The sequence below is a fragment of the Nyctereutes procyonoides genome, unplaced genomic scaffold (assembly GCF_905146905.1).
Source record: "Nyctereutes procyonoides isolate TBG_1078 unplaced genomic scaffold, NYPRO_anot_genome, whole genome shotgun sequence".
In the NCBI taxonomy this organism is placed as follows: domain Eukaryota; kingdom Metazoa; phylum Chordata; class Mammalia; order Carnivora; family Canidae; genus Nyctereutes; species Nyctereutes procyonoides.
The window spans coordinates 11,629,756-11,645,777 of NW_026575151.1; the positions used below are offsets into that span (position 1 = coordinate 11,629,756).

Genomic DNA, 16,022 nt, shown 5'->3' on the forward strand with positions numbered 1-16,022 from the left:
ATTATTTTCAAGTGTCATGTAGAAAGATACTTATTTTTTACTACTAGGATAAAATGGAAACATTTCTAAAAGGATTGAAAAAATCTGAATTCCCTACCATTACATGGATCTTAATATATTTTCTTCGTATGCCTTATTTATTTTCTCAGGGAACCTCAAACGCCCCCCCCCCATTTTTTTTTTTTTTTTACAACTACAACCATTTGTAAAAGCAATATCACAGTTACTAAGAAAAAAGAGACGATGATTAAAAGTAAGTTCTTATGAGTGAATAGTGTAGAAAAAAATGTTGATAGCTTTTGTTAGGACAACTGGAACCTGTTCCTTCCCACCTATTAATTACTTGAAATTACGGGCAGTCCGGTGGCTCAGTGGTTTGTCGCCGCCTTCAGCTCAGGGCGTGGTCCTGGAGACCAGGGATGGGGTCCCTTGTCAGGCTCCCTCTACCTGTGTCTCTGCCTCTCTGTATCTCTCATGAATAAATAAATAAAATCTTAAAAAAAAATTACATTTATAGTACTGTAGGTTAAGTTGTCACTCGCCCCCTCACAGACAGTAAGATAGCTTTAATAAACCTAAACTTCAAAAAGATTAAGTATATAATGAGCTAGAAGCTTTTAAATGTCCCCAGTTACATTTTAATTGGTTCAACCCCTCTGCCAAACAAATAGGCACATTGGTATTCAACAAAAGACATAAAACTGTAAGTACCTTTGGACCCAGGAATAATCGAAAAAAAGGTTAGGAATGACAATTAATTGGACTGTTTTTGTTTCTTTCATTTTTTGATAACAGCATTATTGATATATAATTGACACTACATTCAGTCCAATTAAGTGCACAATCCAATGGTTTTTAGTACATTTAGAGTTGTGCAACCATCATCACAATCAATTTTAGAACATTGTCCTCAAAAAGAAAATCAACATCCTTTGGCTATCATCCCCCAATTTCATCTCTACACCCAGGGCTTAGCAACCACTAATCCTTTCTTATCTTTATAGATTTGCCTATTCTGGACATTTCATATAAATGGAGTCATTAATTGAAAGAAACCAGTCACAAAAGACTATGTTTTCAAGGATCATCCATGTTATACCATTTACCAGTACCTCCTTTTTATGGCCAAATATTCCGGTTTAGATATATCATATTTATGTGTTCATAAGCTGGTGGACATTTGTGTTGTTTCACCTTTTGTCTAGTATGAATAATGCTGTTATGATCATTCACGGATACGTTTTTTTGATTTTTAAAATTTTTGTTTTTTAGGTAACCTCTACACACAACATGGAGCTTAAACACAACCCTGAGATCAAGAGCTGTGTGCTTTATCAATTGAGCCAGCCAGGTGCCCAACACGGACAATTTTTTGCTTGGACATACTCTCATTTTCCTTGGCTACGTACCCAGAAGTAGAATTTATATGATTCTAAATGATCAAAAATCATGGTCCAACAATGTAATTATACTGTATTCCCAGAGATATTATGTAAAAATGCTATCCTCTTAAAAGTATTCTGCAGAAAAATGTTGGCCATGCAGAAGGAAAAATACATAATAATATGGAAAAAGACTACATGAAGTGAAAAGAGGACAAAACCCACTTAAAATCTTTCCTGGGCTTCCCATTCCCTGCTCTGTCCTATGGACCTAGGGACCTCAGTTCTCTCCCTGTCAGTTCTCAGGACCAGCTATGTTGTATACTACCTATCAGAGATTTTTACATCTCAGCTTCAGGACTTTTGTTCATGTTGTTTCCTCTGCCTGTATCACTTTTCCCCACTTCTTTGCCCAATGGTTTCAAGTCTCATCTTAAATGTCACTTCCTCAGAGAAACCTTCTCTGTTATCCCTGATTAGTCTAAGGTTAAGTGTTTCCACGGCAGTCTGCAATTTTCCATCTTAAATACTTTTGATACTGGTAATACTTTCTTCAGTCAGTAATCAAATACTGAGAGGTATTACATGCAGGGATACAGAGTGAAACAAAACACACACGATCTGCCATCCTAGACCTCGTATTCTAGGAAGGGTATCCATGCACATATATACAAATCAATGTACTGGGTAACTTTATTTCATTTTATTCCAGTGTAGTTAAAATGCAGTGTTATAGTAGTTTTTGGTGTGCAGTACAGTGATTCAACAGTTCCATACATTATTCAGTGTTCATCAGTTAAGTGTAATATTAATCTTTTTCACTTATTTCACCCATCCCCCCCCACCTATCTGATAACCATATATTCCCTATAGTTGAGTTTGCTTTTTTTTTTTTTTTTAAATTTCCCTTCGTTGGCTATTTTCTGTCTTCCACAATGCGTGATATTGATGGGGGAACACAGGGCTAGTTGAGGACAAGGCACGAGCTTAGGGCAGCACACTGACTAGTCTTTGAAAGAGGCAAAGGGACATTCCTCTACGGACTCAACTGCCTCGATGTTCATACTTTGCTAAGGGCAAAAGGCAATCTTAGCCTGACTCTCAGGAACCTGTAAGTCTACTTTAACACATAAAAATTCCTTTAGAAATTTCCCTTTATCTCTAAACCCCCAAGATACGTGTTGACAATCATCCCCCAAGCACATGGCCCACCGATACACATCTGAAGGGTCTCATGGCTCAGGTTTTATTAGACGGTAATAAGTGACCTTTCTCCAACAATAGCTGGCCCCCTCAAGGCCCTGGAAACCTTGCTTCCAGAATTCCTTAGAGAGTAAGCTATCCCCAAGCCCCTCCCGCTCCCAGGTATCAGCCACCCTTCACAGGCCCGGGGCAGCAGCTCTTCCTGCCTGGGAGACCTGTCCCGGTGCTTTAGTAAGACCACCATTTTGCGCCAAAGACGTCTCAAGAATTCTTTCTTGGTCGTCGCCTCTGGACTCTACCTGTAATTCCAAAACTTCATCAGTATCATTTATTTTTCTTTCTCTGATAGGCTTATTTCACTTAGCATTATACTATCTAGATCCATCCTTGTTGTCACAAATGGCAAGATTTCATTCCTTTAATGGCTGAACAATATTCCATTGTATATATGTATACATACACATACACACACGTATGTATACATACCACATCTTTAGTCATTCATCTATCAATTGATACTGGGGTGCTTCCATAGTTTGCTGTAAATCATGCTGCAATAAATATGGGTGTATATATATCCCTTCAAATTAGTGTCTGGGTAAATGCGTATTCTTTGGGTAAATACGTCCGGTAATTTTAGGTAGTGGTAATTAGCTTAATTAATGTTTGGATTGTACACTCCATGAAAGTATAAGGTATTTGTCTTGGTTACTTCCAGTTTGCTAGAGCTTACCGCTGAGTCTGGCCAGCTAAATAAGCTCAATACAAATTTTTTCAGTGACTGGTAAAATAAGCATATAAAAAACAGAAATAGAAAACACAAAGGAGACTATTCCTGTAAATGGTTGAGTTTGAGGTTTTTTTCTCCCCTTTCCTCTTTCAAAACTTTCTGTAATTCTACATACTATTTCTATAATTAAAACAATTAAAAGATGAGCCAAAAATTACCATAGGTGAGTAAAAGAACCTCATATAAAACACATTTATACGTCACCATACACTCGTTAAAGACCTGGTAATAAAACCTACTCAAATACTCAGACGTCTTGGTTTAGTGAATAGAATTCCCTCAGCGCATGACCAAGCAGGTTCCCCGCCACCAGTAGTATCATTTACCGTTTTATAAGGGCTTCAACACCCAAGACGGTGCTTAAGGATGGATGACCGTCTTCCTCCACCCATTACGCGTGCTACCACCACCCCCCATCTATTTATACGTAATAATTTTTTGCGAGGTCAACAAAGAATGCAAGATCTTTACACAACAGAACACCAGCCCCTTCCCAATGGATCTTTCTTACAAGTCCTAAAGACGCTTTAGGTGGGATAAAAGCAGGGAGCTTTGCGGCGGGCCAGGAGAGCATCCAGACGGAACCCCCACCCCAAGCGAAACCCTCCGCCGCTCCTTTCTTCCTCGGGGCGCATGCGCAGCGCACTCGCCGGCCCCCGCACGCCTCGGCCAGCTGGCGGCGGCTCTTACGTCACCGGGAGCTGATTGTGTGCCCTTCCGCTTCCCGAGGAAAACGAGTCCGCGCACCTTCGACCCTCCTTATCCCGCGGGAAATGTCTTCCCTTCTTCTACCCCAGTACTGAAGCCTCCCCCCGCCTGTCTCCAACAGCCTAGCTTCCTGCCGGACTCCTCTGTACGTTCGCCGGGCGGTGAAGGCCACGAAAACGAAGACGGGGAGGGCCAAACCCCAGTTCAGCGTTGTTTACAGGGAGTAAGCAAGTCTACGAATCGGTCCGCGAGGGCGGAGCCGAGGAGGCCGGACCTTCTCCCCCCCCCCCCCCCGCCTTCCCCGCGAGCGGACGCGGCAGCGTCTCTGTCTCGCTTTTTCTTATTTTCCCCCCTTTCCCCCTTTTTTTTCCTTTTCCCCCCCTTCCCCCCCTTTTCACCATTTCCCCTCAGAGACGCTTCTCCCGGGCAGGGGCAGAGCCGGCCTCACCCCCCGCCTCTCCCCGGCCCCCGCCGCCCTATGGCGAGAGGGAACCCCCCTCCCCACCCGGGCATTAGCGGCGGCGGTCGGAGGAGTGGGGCCGGCGGTGGCCGCGACAGCCTCAGGTCGGGGGAGTCATGGAGCTAATTCGCTGACCCGCCGGCCGCAGCCGTGCGTCCCGCTCGATCGCCTGCACCCCCACCCCCGGCCCGGTTCCCCCTCTTCTCCCTCCTCAGCCGGTCCCGTCCGCGTCCCGCGCGCCCAGCCGCCGCGCGCTGAGGAAAATGGGGTGGTAACGGGCCCCCGGATGACCCCGCGCCACCACTGTGAGGCCTACAGCTCCGCCGGGGAGGAGGAGGAGGAGGAGGAAGAGGAGGAGGAGGAGGAGGAGAAGGTGAGGGACTCGCTGCGTCTCCGCGCCCCGCGCTCGCGCTCCCGCTTGTCGCCCCCCTGCCTGGCGCTGCCCGGAGGAGCCCCCCCGAGGCGCGCGCTCCTTGCCGCGGCCCGGCCCGCGCCTCCGCCTCAGAGGAAACCTCCGGGACCTCCCCCCACTCCGGCCTCTCCTGCCGGAACGCTTGGGCACCTGCCGGGTTCCAGACGGTCTGCCGGGTACCCTTTTGGGCCAGTTTTTCCGTCAGCGACTAACTTGTTTGCAGCCCCATCAAATTGCCTCCTCGTGCACATTCTAGGCGCCGCCAGCCCGTGTGACACCCGACGGAGGGGACACACCCCCACCCTTCGACTTCACGCTTCCGCGGGGGCCCAAGGGAGATAATTTGCACTGCAAGGCGGAGTGACTGCCGGACGCGGCGTCGAACGGCCGGTGCCGGCGCTGCGGGGGCTTGGGGGAGGGGGACGCTACCCCGGGGGTGGGGGAGTTTGGGGAGGAGGTGGGATTTGAGTCGCACCCTGAAGGCATGTAGAAAAGTCCCGGAGTTTTGAAAGCTGGGCGGAAAGGTCCTCTCCTGAGCTAGAGGCCCCATTGCAGGTCCCTGGGCAGGAGTGGAGAACGGGGTAGCGGCGTAGTGGACTCACAATTGAAAGATTGGCAGGAGAAATGTGAAACTACCACAAAGTCAGAAGCGTTGCAATGTGCCAACCAGGAGATGCGTTCCTGGGGAGGCAGAGTGGAAGCGGACTGAAGATCTTTGAATGCCAGGCTGCGGTATTTAGCTTTTATTTCTGTCCGTGGGAGCGCCTCAGCCGTGGAGCAGCGTGTGCTGTTAATGACACTTGTTGCAGGTTTTTATCGGACAGACCTTGCAACTCGCTGAGTGTAGTTCAGGGGTCTCGTTTCCCAGAAGAGGAAGACGGAGGGTCCGCGACATGAAGTAATTTACCCCATGGGTGACTCAGCCAGAGGCCAGTGGCCAGAATTCAAACCGGAGCTGTCTGCTAGATAATCTCTGTCCCAAAAATGAATTTGTTTAAGACATTAAAGGTGGTATTATTCGCTCCCAGCTCTATGAAATAGAAGGGAGTGGACAGAAAGATTAGGAACGAATGAACAGGTGAGTGATTCTGAACTTCTAGGATGAAATTCTTAATACTGAGGAGGAGCAGACTCGTCAGAATCAGCGGGTGTGGGGGGGAAGGCTTGGTAGGGATGATTTGCAGTCACAGATCACAGTTTGTGAATCGCCGTGGCTGCTAGTAGGTTAGAATGGAACTCTGCAATGTCAAAATCGGAAGCTGAGCGTATGTTTTATTCTGGTTCTATGATACTTTAAAAATGAAGATACGGACCTGTGCATGTTTATTTAAAATGGGCTTGATAATGACTTTATAAGGTTATATAAGGATTAAATGAGCTAATATGGCATAGTACTTTGAACAATATCTGGCCAAGTAGTAAGCACTCATTGCTTTGACTTCCTAAGAACTTCAGTGTAAGCTATTTGTTAGACATAGTGCTAAACACTGGAGAGTGTTGCCATCAAAGAACTCATGGTTAGTAGGAGAGACAGATCCACAAATAATTATCACAGAGCAATTAAATGCAAAAGTAGAATTATGTCCAAGTACAGATGTAAGAAGGCAGGATACTAGTCACAGACCTACACAAATGATAGCTGTGTAAGAAGGGGAGTGCCAGCTGGAGAAGGACAATTCAGGTTCAAAGAACTGTATGGAAAGGCATGGAGCTAGTGAAACAAACAGCAGGTCGTTTTGGAATTACAGGCATTCACAGTTCATTATTAGGTTAGGGGCGTGAAGTCAAGAGATGGTCACATTCATAAATCCCTCTTTTAGAATAGGAACAAAGACCCAGTAGTCCACATCAGTAGAAAATTATTAATGCACTTGGTGTTATGGTGATAATATAATTCTGTATTAATAAACTTGTTTCTGTTTACCTAGCACTGTGCAGTACTTTTCCTTAGAATAGTAGGAGGCCCTGTATGTAGATTTATAATATAGTTTATGCTGTACAATAACCATTTTATAAACTATTCACTCATTAAGTTATTTGATAAACACGGAGAAAGAAGCATTGAAGTAGTCATTGAAAGATTGAAAGATTGGCAGGGGAAATGTGAAACTATCATAAAGTTAGAAGTGTGTGGAATATGCCAACCAAATAAACTTTTTGATTCTTAGTTCCTAGAGACTTCTATCTAAGCATTCAAAGTTCTGGATATGACTAATGGCACAAAATAATAAGATACAAGTATAAAGTTCTAGTATTTAAAACAGTGAAATTATACTTTATATTTTATTCAACAGATTTCATTTTATGTAAATACTTTACATGTAGAAAAAAAGGATTGTGTGTTATTAAGTAAAACACAAGTAATGCTTTCTTTACTGTATCATTATCTGTCTTACTAGTATCTTTTTTTTAAAAGATTTTATTTATTAATAAATATGAGAGAGAGCATGGGGGGAGGCACAGAGGGAGGAGACTCCTAACTGAGCAGGGAGCCCAGTGATGCTTAGATGCAGTACCATGACCCAGGGGGAAGACAGACGCTCAACCAACTGAACTACCCAGGCCCCTCTGTCTTACTAGAATCTTAAAAAAGGAGTATAAAAGGTATCCTGGTAATATGAGCACTTCCATAATTTATGTCTGGGGTGGGGGTTTATTTACTCTTGTAAATAAAAAGAAACTCGTTAACATTTCACCCCATTTGTTTTATCATTTGTTCTCTCTTTCATATATATTTATGTATTTATATATATATATATATATTTATACATTGCATATATTATGGCCCTTTGCTCCTCTAAATATTTTAGTATGTATTTCCTAAGAATAGGGATGTTCTCTTACAGAATCAGAGTAAAGTTATCAACTTCAGTAAATTTAACTTTGAAACATTTACTTTGTCCATGTTCCCATTATGTCATTATAGCATTTTATCTTCCCAGTATAGGATTGAGTCTAGGGTTAGATACTGAACTTTCATTTTTCTGTACCCTAATTTGATCTGGAATATTTCCTCCATTCTTTTTTCTTTCCCTTGGATTATTTATATCTTACTTTTGAAAGATAAAGGAAATCTGAACTTTTTATCGTTTGTTAACATTCCCCTGCTATGAGCAAAGAATGATTCTTTTTATTTTCTAAAATTCATATGGTTTATTACATTAATTGATTTCCTGAATATTAAACCAGTTTTGCATTCCTGGGCTAAATCCCACTCAATTATGGTATATAATCCTTTTTTTTTTTTTTTTTTAAGTTACCAGATTCAGTTTGCTGGCATTTTTTTTTTTTTTTTTTTTTTTTTTTTTGCTGGCATATTTTGTTGAGGAATTCTGCATTTGTATTTAGAAGAGATGTTCTCAATGGCTGTTGTCTTTGCTTAACTGGCCTCATAAAATGAATTGAGACGTGCTCCTCTTCTACTTTTTTGGGGAAGTTTGTGAAAAATTAAAATTTTCTATGGATGTTTGGTAGAATTCAAATCCCTTGGGCTTTGGCTTTTCTTTGACAATTGTTTACTAATTCAATTTCTTGTTATATGAGCTTCAGCTTTTCTATTTCTTTTTAAAGTCGGTTTTGATAATTTGTGGTTCTGGGTATTTGTCCATTTCATGCAAAATTGTCCAATTTATTTGCAAACAGTTCAAAAAATTCTTTTACAACACTTTTATCTCTATAACATAAGTAGTAATGTCTCCTTTTATTCCTGATTTTAGTGCTTCATCCTTTCTGTTTTTTCTTGATCAGTTATAGCTAAAGGTTTGCCAATTTCGTTGATCTTTTCAAAGAACCAACTTTTGGTTTCATTGATTTTTCTCTATTTTTTTTATTCATTAATTTCCACTCCAATATCTGTTTCTTCTGGTTTGCTTTATAGTTTGCTCTACTAGCATCTTGTAAATTTTGGTATGTTTTCTTTTCATTACCTCAAAGTATTTTCTAATTTACCATGTGATTTCTTCTTTGACCCAGATTCCTTTGTTTAAAAAAAAAAATTCTTAAAGTATCTAAATATTTGAAAATCTTACTAAGGGTCTTATCTTCAGGGGATTGGAGAACAGGAATCTCTTAAACCTTATTCTTCTTTTTTCATGTATTCCTCTGTGTATCTCTCTGTGTTCCCCATCCATCCGTTCTAAAAATAATCTTCAGGGGAAACATTTTGAGGGAAGAGTAATCACCCAGGTATCCAGCCACCCACCCATTGGGGTATGTTGAGAAGGCTGGGGGAGCCTGAGGAGCCCAACCTGTTGGATGTAGCTAATGGAATGAAATAGTACGGTAAGTTTCAACTAGTTAATAAATTACAGACTAAAATTAGATATAGAAGAAACCTTAGAACCATTAAATCGAGTTTAATCTTCATCTAATATAGGTGTTCTAAGTATCTCTTGACAGGTGGTCATCTAGTTTACACTCCGTTTCTTTTTTTTTTCTTTTTAATTTTTTTACATTTTTAATTTAATGCACTCCATTTCTAAGGTTAATATTTGTATCTGGTTTAGACGAAGCTATATTGAGTTTATCTAGTTATGGAAGATCTGAAAAAAGTACCAAGGCCACAAAAGTGGAATTCAGAACATCTCAGCAGAATGTCACAGTAGATGGAATCTAACAAGATGACCCCCCTTTTTTTTTTTTAAAGAATACATTTACAGTCCTGAACAAGGTTGTCTTCTTTTCACTGCAGAAAAGAGGGCACCAAAACTCCGTGCACAGTTGGGGTGGGGCAGGTGGAGAGGGAGTACTGCATTTAGAAGAGCAAAAGTCACGTCATGTCAGAAAATCTTTTTTTTTTTTTTTTTTTTAAGATTTTATTTATTCATGAGAGACAGAGAGAGGCCAGGGACAGGCAGAGAGAGAAGCAGACTCCATGCAGGGAGTCCCAATGATGTGGGACTCAATCCTGGACCCCAGGATCACGCCCTGGGCCGAAGGCAGGCACTTAACCGTTAAGCCACCCAGGTGTCCCAATGCCAGGAAATCTTGAACAGTCCTTGAAGCTGTGAAAAAGATGAATGGGTGGGCATGCTAACCACCTTCAGATATTTCAAGAATTTAGACTTGGGTTTGTTTTGTTTTTGGCTACAAAGATTGAAACCAATCTTTGGTTGAGTCCCTGTTTCATCAAGATTCTATGAGTGATAAAAAGATAATACTGGTAGATATATTTTCCTAATGTTTATCATTTCATACGGGAAATAGTGGGAAGCTCCTTTCAGAAGGGAGAGAAATCATACCAATTTAGAGAATCAAGAGTTCTTAGAAGTTAATCTTTGAAAAATTTTTTTTGGGGGGTTAGGTATTATTTCTTTTCCCTCTCTGTTATTTACTTTTTCTTGGTATGAAAAGTACTTAATTCTCACTATAGGAAATTTGCAAAAACTCAATTGTTTAAAGAAGCAAAATGAAAAAAATACAATCCAGTTAACCAGAGGTAGTCTGCAGTATGTTGAATAGCAAGCAAGTAGGCCAAGTATGTGAAGTGATGAATAAGAAAGGGATAGTACCTGGAGTTGGGGTGGGGGGGTGAGGGTACCATGAAAATTGAAGTTTTTTTAAAAAAAATTATTTTAATTTTTAAAAAGATTTTATTTATTCTTAAGAGACACAGGCAGAGGGAGAAGAAGGCTCCCTGCAGGGAGCCCAATGTGGGATTCCATCCTGGAACCCCAGGATCACACCCAGAGCCAAAGGCAGACACTTAACCACTGAACCACCCAGATGTCCTTGTTACTTTTTTTTTTTTAATTAATTGTAAATTTAACTTAAAAAATCAGAGCTTTTCATTTGGAAAATGTAGTTAAATGAGGTGTCTATAATGAAAAACAGCATTCTGCAGCTTGACTTTCTAACCCTTTTCTCACAGGTTAGCCTCTGAGTGCTTATCTGTTTATCTTGTTTAAGATCATATTTTCAAATAATTTGCCCTACTGTTTTTTGATATTTCAATTTTAGGTATTATTTATGGTTTGCCAGCTGTGACATGTAAGGATGTGATGCTCATTCTACACCTCTTATCATCTGACACCTCTCATCTTCCCAGTGCGGGTTTTTTTTTGTTTGTTTGTTAAAGCCCTTATTCAGTATTTTCATTATCACTGGTATGTAAATGTCATGGTATATTATTACATTTGCCTTCTTGCATAATCTTTTTTTCTGAAGTTAATGACATTTTCAGTTCCTTACCTTTCATCACCTCTAGTTGAGTCTTGCTGTATCTTCAGCTTCTCGATCCAATTTTCTACACATGGTTGTACCTCTCAAATCTCTAGTTTTTCTTCTTCTTTTTTTTTTTTTTAGTTTTTCATAGGTTGTTCTTTTTTTTTTTTTTTTAGTTTTTCATAGGTTCTTTTCTTCTTCTTCTTCTTTCTTCTTCTTCTTTCTTCTTCTTCTTCTTTCTTCTTCTTTCTTCTTTCTTCTTTTTTTTAACTTGAGGACATCTCTCCTGGACTTCAGTTGTACCACAACGATCTAGATAGACTTGCCCTTTAGACTTGTTCATTTTAGAGGGCCCTTCACCTTATTGTTGAGTTTTCTAGATCAACACTCTCCAGTAGAACTTTCTGCAGTGATAGTGAAGAAAAGGAACGTTTATATCTGATGCAGTGTCTACTAACCACACATGGCTATTGAGCATTTGAAATGGGGCTGGTGTGACTGAGGAATTGTATTTTAACTTTATTCAGTTCTAATATAGCCATATGTGTAGCTAGTGGATGCTGTATTGAAAACACAAAGAAAGATGGTTTTATACTGATTATATGGGAATGGGTGGGTTTAATGTAATGTAATGGATGTAAATTTTTTTAAATGAAGGAAAAGGTTAGTATCTTATCTGATTAGGTTTTTAAGAGGAATATTTGGGACAACTACTAAGAATTGATAGTATAAAAAGCCCACAATTTAAAATTTGTTGACACAGTGTGAGACTTAATAATGTATTTTCATCAGAGTCTATAAGTTCTATCAATTATATGCTTCGTGTTTTTATTCTCTTTACAACTGAGTTTCAAATTTAAAGCAAATATATTTAGGTAACTGATTATTATTGTAACATTTTAATATATGATGTTTTAAAGAGCTGTAAAATCCTATACTGCCTCATAACATTCTTACTTTGTTTTATGACTTGCTTAATAAGAACCAACATATTTATGCCATGCCACATGTATTTTATAATTAAAGAAAAAAGCATTTTTTTATGTTTGATTTTATAGGTAGCTACATCAGGCTGGGAGGCAGGCAGATCCAAAGGATATCATGAAGTTTCCAGGGCCTTTGGAAAACCAGAGATTGTCTTTCCTCTTGGAAAAGGCAATCTCTAGGGAAGCCCAGATGTGGAAGGTGAATGTGCCAAAAATGCCTACAAATCAGGTAATTTTTCTTATCACTCTAGATAGATGACTTCTTTTAGAAATAAGCGACCTGTCATATAGTGATATCTTGACACCGCATTGGAGAAATATATACCATTAAAGGATTGGTTCTATTCTTTATTTGAGAAGCTTCTCCTTGTTTCATTCTGAAACAAACAAGAATGAATTTTTTGGGTTTGTTTGCTTATTTTGTTATCTGAGTTACAGCTTTAGGAGATAAATATGTTCTCTTTTTTTGTAGTCCAGTACTAATGGTAGTAAACTTTCTTTTTTTTAGATATATAGTTAGCTATGGAAGTTGAAATTATCTTTAGTAAACAAAAAATTGTTCTGTCTGTCTTGCATATTTATAACTAGTTCAAGTAAGCTACTAAGGTAATGCCAGTGTTGGACAATTCTAGGGAGATAGCCGGCTTACCTCTCAATTATTGTTAACTCTATGAACTTTTAGAAATTTTTATGCTTCTGTCATATAATCCTATCAGTGTTACTTTTGACAAATAACAAGTTTATGCACTCTCAAAGCTTATTGTATAAACTCTTTTTAATCCCTAGTACCTAGCACTGTATTTGGGATAAAGAATAGTGGTCAAGAAAATTTTGACTTTTGATTTATAGGTAAATGAATAGCAAATATCTCAATTCCTTCTTTGGTTTAGGTTAACCTTTTTTCATAGGTTATTGAAATCTATGCATTTTCTACTAACCTATTCTGTCATTCTTTCTCATAAGCTGATGAAATATGTTTTGCATTTACTGTTACTTACTTGTCATTTAGCAGATTGAAAATTAGTTAACCTGAGTGAATATCTGTTAAGTTAGGAGCATTTACATATGCTATCACATTTACTATCTTATTATATCCTTTGAAATAGGTAGTAGTCCCACTTTGCTCAAGACTTTAGTAGAGGTATAATTTGAACCTGGGGTAGTTGTCTTTCCATTATACTTTGTTTTTCAGTTTTTATTTTTCTATGCTTGTGTGATTTTTTAGATTACTTGGAAATTCAATCATTTAGTAAATGTTCATTAAGTATCTGCTATCTTCTGAGCACATCTAAGCATTGGGGATATATATACCAGTGAGAAAAATAGAAATTCCTACCCTTATGTTCTGATATTCTGGTAAGCCTCAAAGCTTTAAGACAGAGCTGGCTTTAAAGAACCATTTCTTTCTTTCTTCTTCTTGAGTCAGCATGTAACCAATGATAATACTCTTTTACAACATGGTCTTTGAAGGTGATACTCTACCAAGATTATAGTACATTGCTATATTATCACTTAATCTGGCCTATTTCTGTTGGTGATTTAACAAATATTACTGAGTTAATACCAGAGAATAGAACAGTATTACAGTTTCCAAGAAGGAACTCCTTAAGGGTTTGCCTTTAGTAATGTCAAGTAGAAGCCAAAGTTAATTCTGAAAAATGTGGGTGGGTTTGTTCTGATGGGGATAAGATTGGGATGAGAGTAAAAAGCTGTAGGAGGTCAAACCGCTTGCTACAATAAACCCCAAGGACACTTGTCTATTACTTTCCTATTTTAGTTCTAATTTCTTTATTTTCTTTTGCCACTTTCAGAGACTGGCTTTTCTATTTCTCTTTCCACTATTGCTTCTAACCATGATTTCCCTCCTCGATTGCTTGCAGAAAAAAAAACAGTCTTGTCCTTAAGCCATATACATACTTATCTAGCTTTCCGAATATTTTTTTAAGGGCTTGTAAAAATGGAAAGTAAAATGTTTTAAAGCTTTCTGTTAGGCTTCTTTCCTTCAGTTTCCTTATCTTTTTTTCTCTACCTAAGCTCTTCCTTTGGATCATTCTCTCCCAATTCTCTTTTAATTTGTATCCCCCCGTCTTCAGGTTTAGGACAGAGAGGTCACACAAGAATATTGCATACTTATCGCTCCCTTTCTGGGTGCTCCCACAGTGCACTCTACTTCCTTTATGATAACACACAGTATTATAATTTCCTGATGACTTGATGGTGAGTTCCCTTGGATTGGGTTGTATCATTTTTGTTTACTGGCATATAATAAACTTCCAGTAAACATCTGTTAAATGAACGTTACCATTTCTTTATAATTAGTCCAGGTTAGATAAGTTTTTTGATATAGTAGTGCTTTCAAGTACACAGTGATTTTTATTATATGGATTTGGGAGAAAAAATTGAAGGCTTGTCAAAGTGACATACACTTTGAAGGTATTCTATGTTTGGGATGCCTGGGTGACTCAGCGGTGGAGCTCTGCCTTCCGCTCAGGGCATGGTCCTGGAGTCTCCAGATCTAGTCCCACATGGGGCTGCCTTGAGGAGCCTGCTTCTCCCTCTGCCTATATCTCTGCCTCTCTCTGTGTCTCTCATGAATAAATAAATAAAATCTTTTAGAAAAGAAAAAGATACCCTATGTTTTGCCTAAGGTGCTTTTGATTTGCAAAAGTAAAACTCTGTTTCAAGCTATTAAGATGGTTTTCATTAGAAAGAAACCATCAGATGGTTTCATTAGAACTCTAAGGAATCTTGAGGGCCAATTATGTGGTTTCGGAATACAGGATCTCAAGCCTCTGGGCTACTGAGGGCATCAGAATCACTCAGGAGCCTTCTTACAGAGATTCCACGCCTAATCCAGACCCGTTAGGTTATGGCACTTGTGGAAATTTGTATTTTAAAAAGTTGCGGGGCAACCCAAGTGGCTCAGCGGTTTAGCGCTGCCTTCAGCTCAGGGCGTTGTCCTGGAGACCTGGGATCAAGTCCCATGTTGGGCTCCCTGCATGGAGCCTGCTTCTCCCACTGCCTGTGTCTCTCATGAATAAATAAATAAAATCTCAAAGAAATAAAAAAAAGCTGCACTTTTTATTAATATGCATTAATTTTGGAAGACACCGATTTACTCTAACCACACAGTAGAAGAGTTCTTCTAACATCTCTCTCTGATGAGCGATTCTCTACTTTGGTTACTTTGTCCATTCTACTGTAGGAAAACTATAAATTATGGAAAGATTTTCCTAAATTTAACCGGAAAACTGCTTCTTTCTAGTGGCCACATATTCTAGTTTTGTCCACTGGTGCAATACAGAATAAATCTTTAAATGGTAGCCCTTTACCTACTCAAAGATGTGTTAAGCCCACAAAGCCCTCTCTTTTCCGATTGAACATCCCTTGTTTTTTAACCATTGACAAGATTTCTCTTTTACTGCCCTAGATTTTTTTTTTCTTAGATACACTCTTTTTAGCATTTAAGTTGTGACATTTCATTTGTAGTCATTAATGAGCAATGAAGTGAAACTATTACCTCGCTTTATCTTGGCTTGATAATTTTGTTGAACTAGCTAGCCCCAAATTTTATTATTGTTTTGGCAGCAGTGTCATGTTGGCTTACTGAACTTGTTTTTAAAACCTTGTTGCCTCAAGTTTTAAGCAAAGTTTCCTTTGTGCTATATGTACTTTTTAGGTTTTGACCTGGGTATGGTGTTATTATTAAATTTAAAATTGTTGATTCTGACCCATTTTTCTAGCTTTAAAATTATTGTTATCTAATATGTTGACTTCTGTCATTTTTGTATACTGTGGATTTGGTAAATAAATAAATCTATTTACCCTGCAGGATGGTTTCTCTTTTTTATTTTCTTAAACAGATTCTTGAGGTGTAATGTCCAGAAAAGTACATAGATTGTAAGTGTACAACTGTAAA

At 39.2% G+C, this 16,022-nt stretch overlaps 1 protein-coding gene across 4 annotated transcripts in view; it reads left to right on the forward strand.

The window, feature by feature from the left end:
• Positions 1-4,382: 4,382 nt before the first annotated feature.
• Positions 4,383-16,022, forward strand: part of CCNI (cyclin I) — a 40,263-nt gene continuing 28,623 nt past the window's right edge. The window contains exons 1-2 of one of the 4 annotated variants that reach the window (XM_055313013.1): positions 4,383-4,916; positions 12,176-12,332. In XM_055313013.1, the coding sequence (XP_055168988.1) occupies positions 12,219-12,332 (114 nt within the window). In that variant the 5' untranslated portion in view covers positions 4,383-4,916; positions 12,176-12,218. Of the gene's footprint in view, positions 4,917-10,932; positions 11,060-12,175; positions 12,333-16,022 lie in introns of those variants that run through there. The other 3 variants (XM_055313015.1, XM_055313014.1, XM_055313016.1) reach the window with 3 other exon arrangements.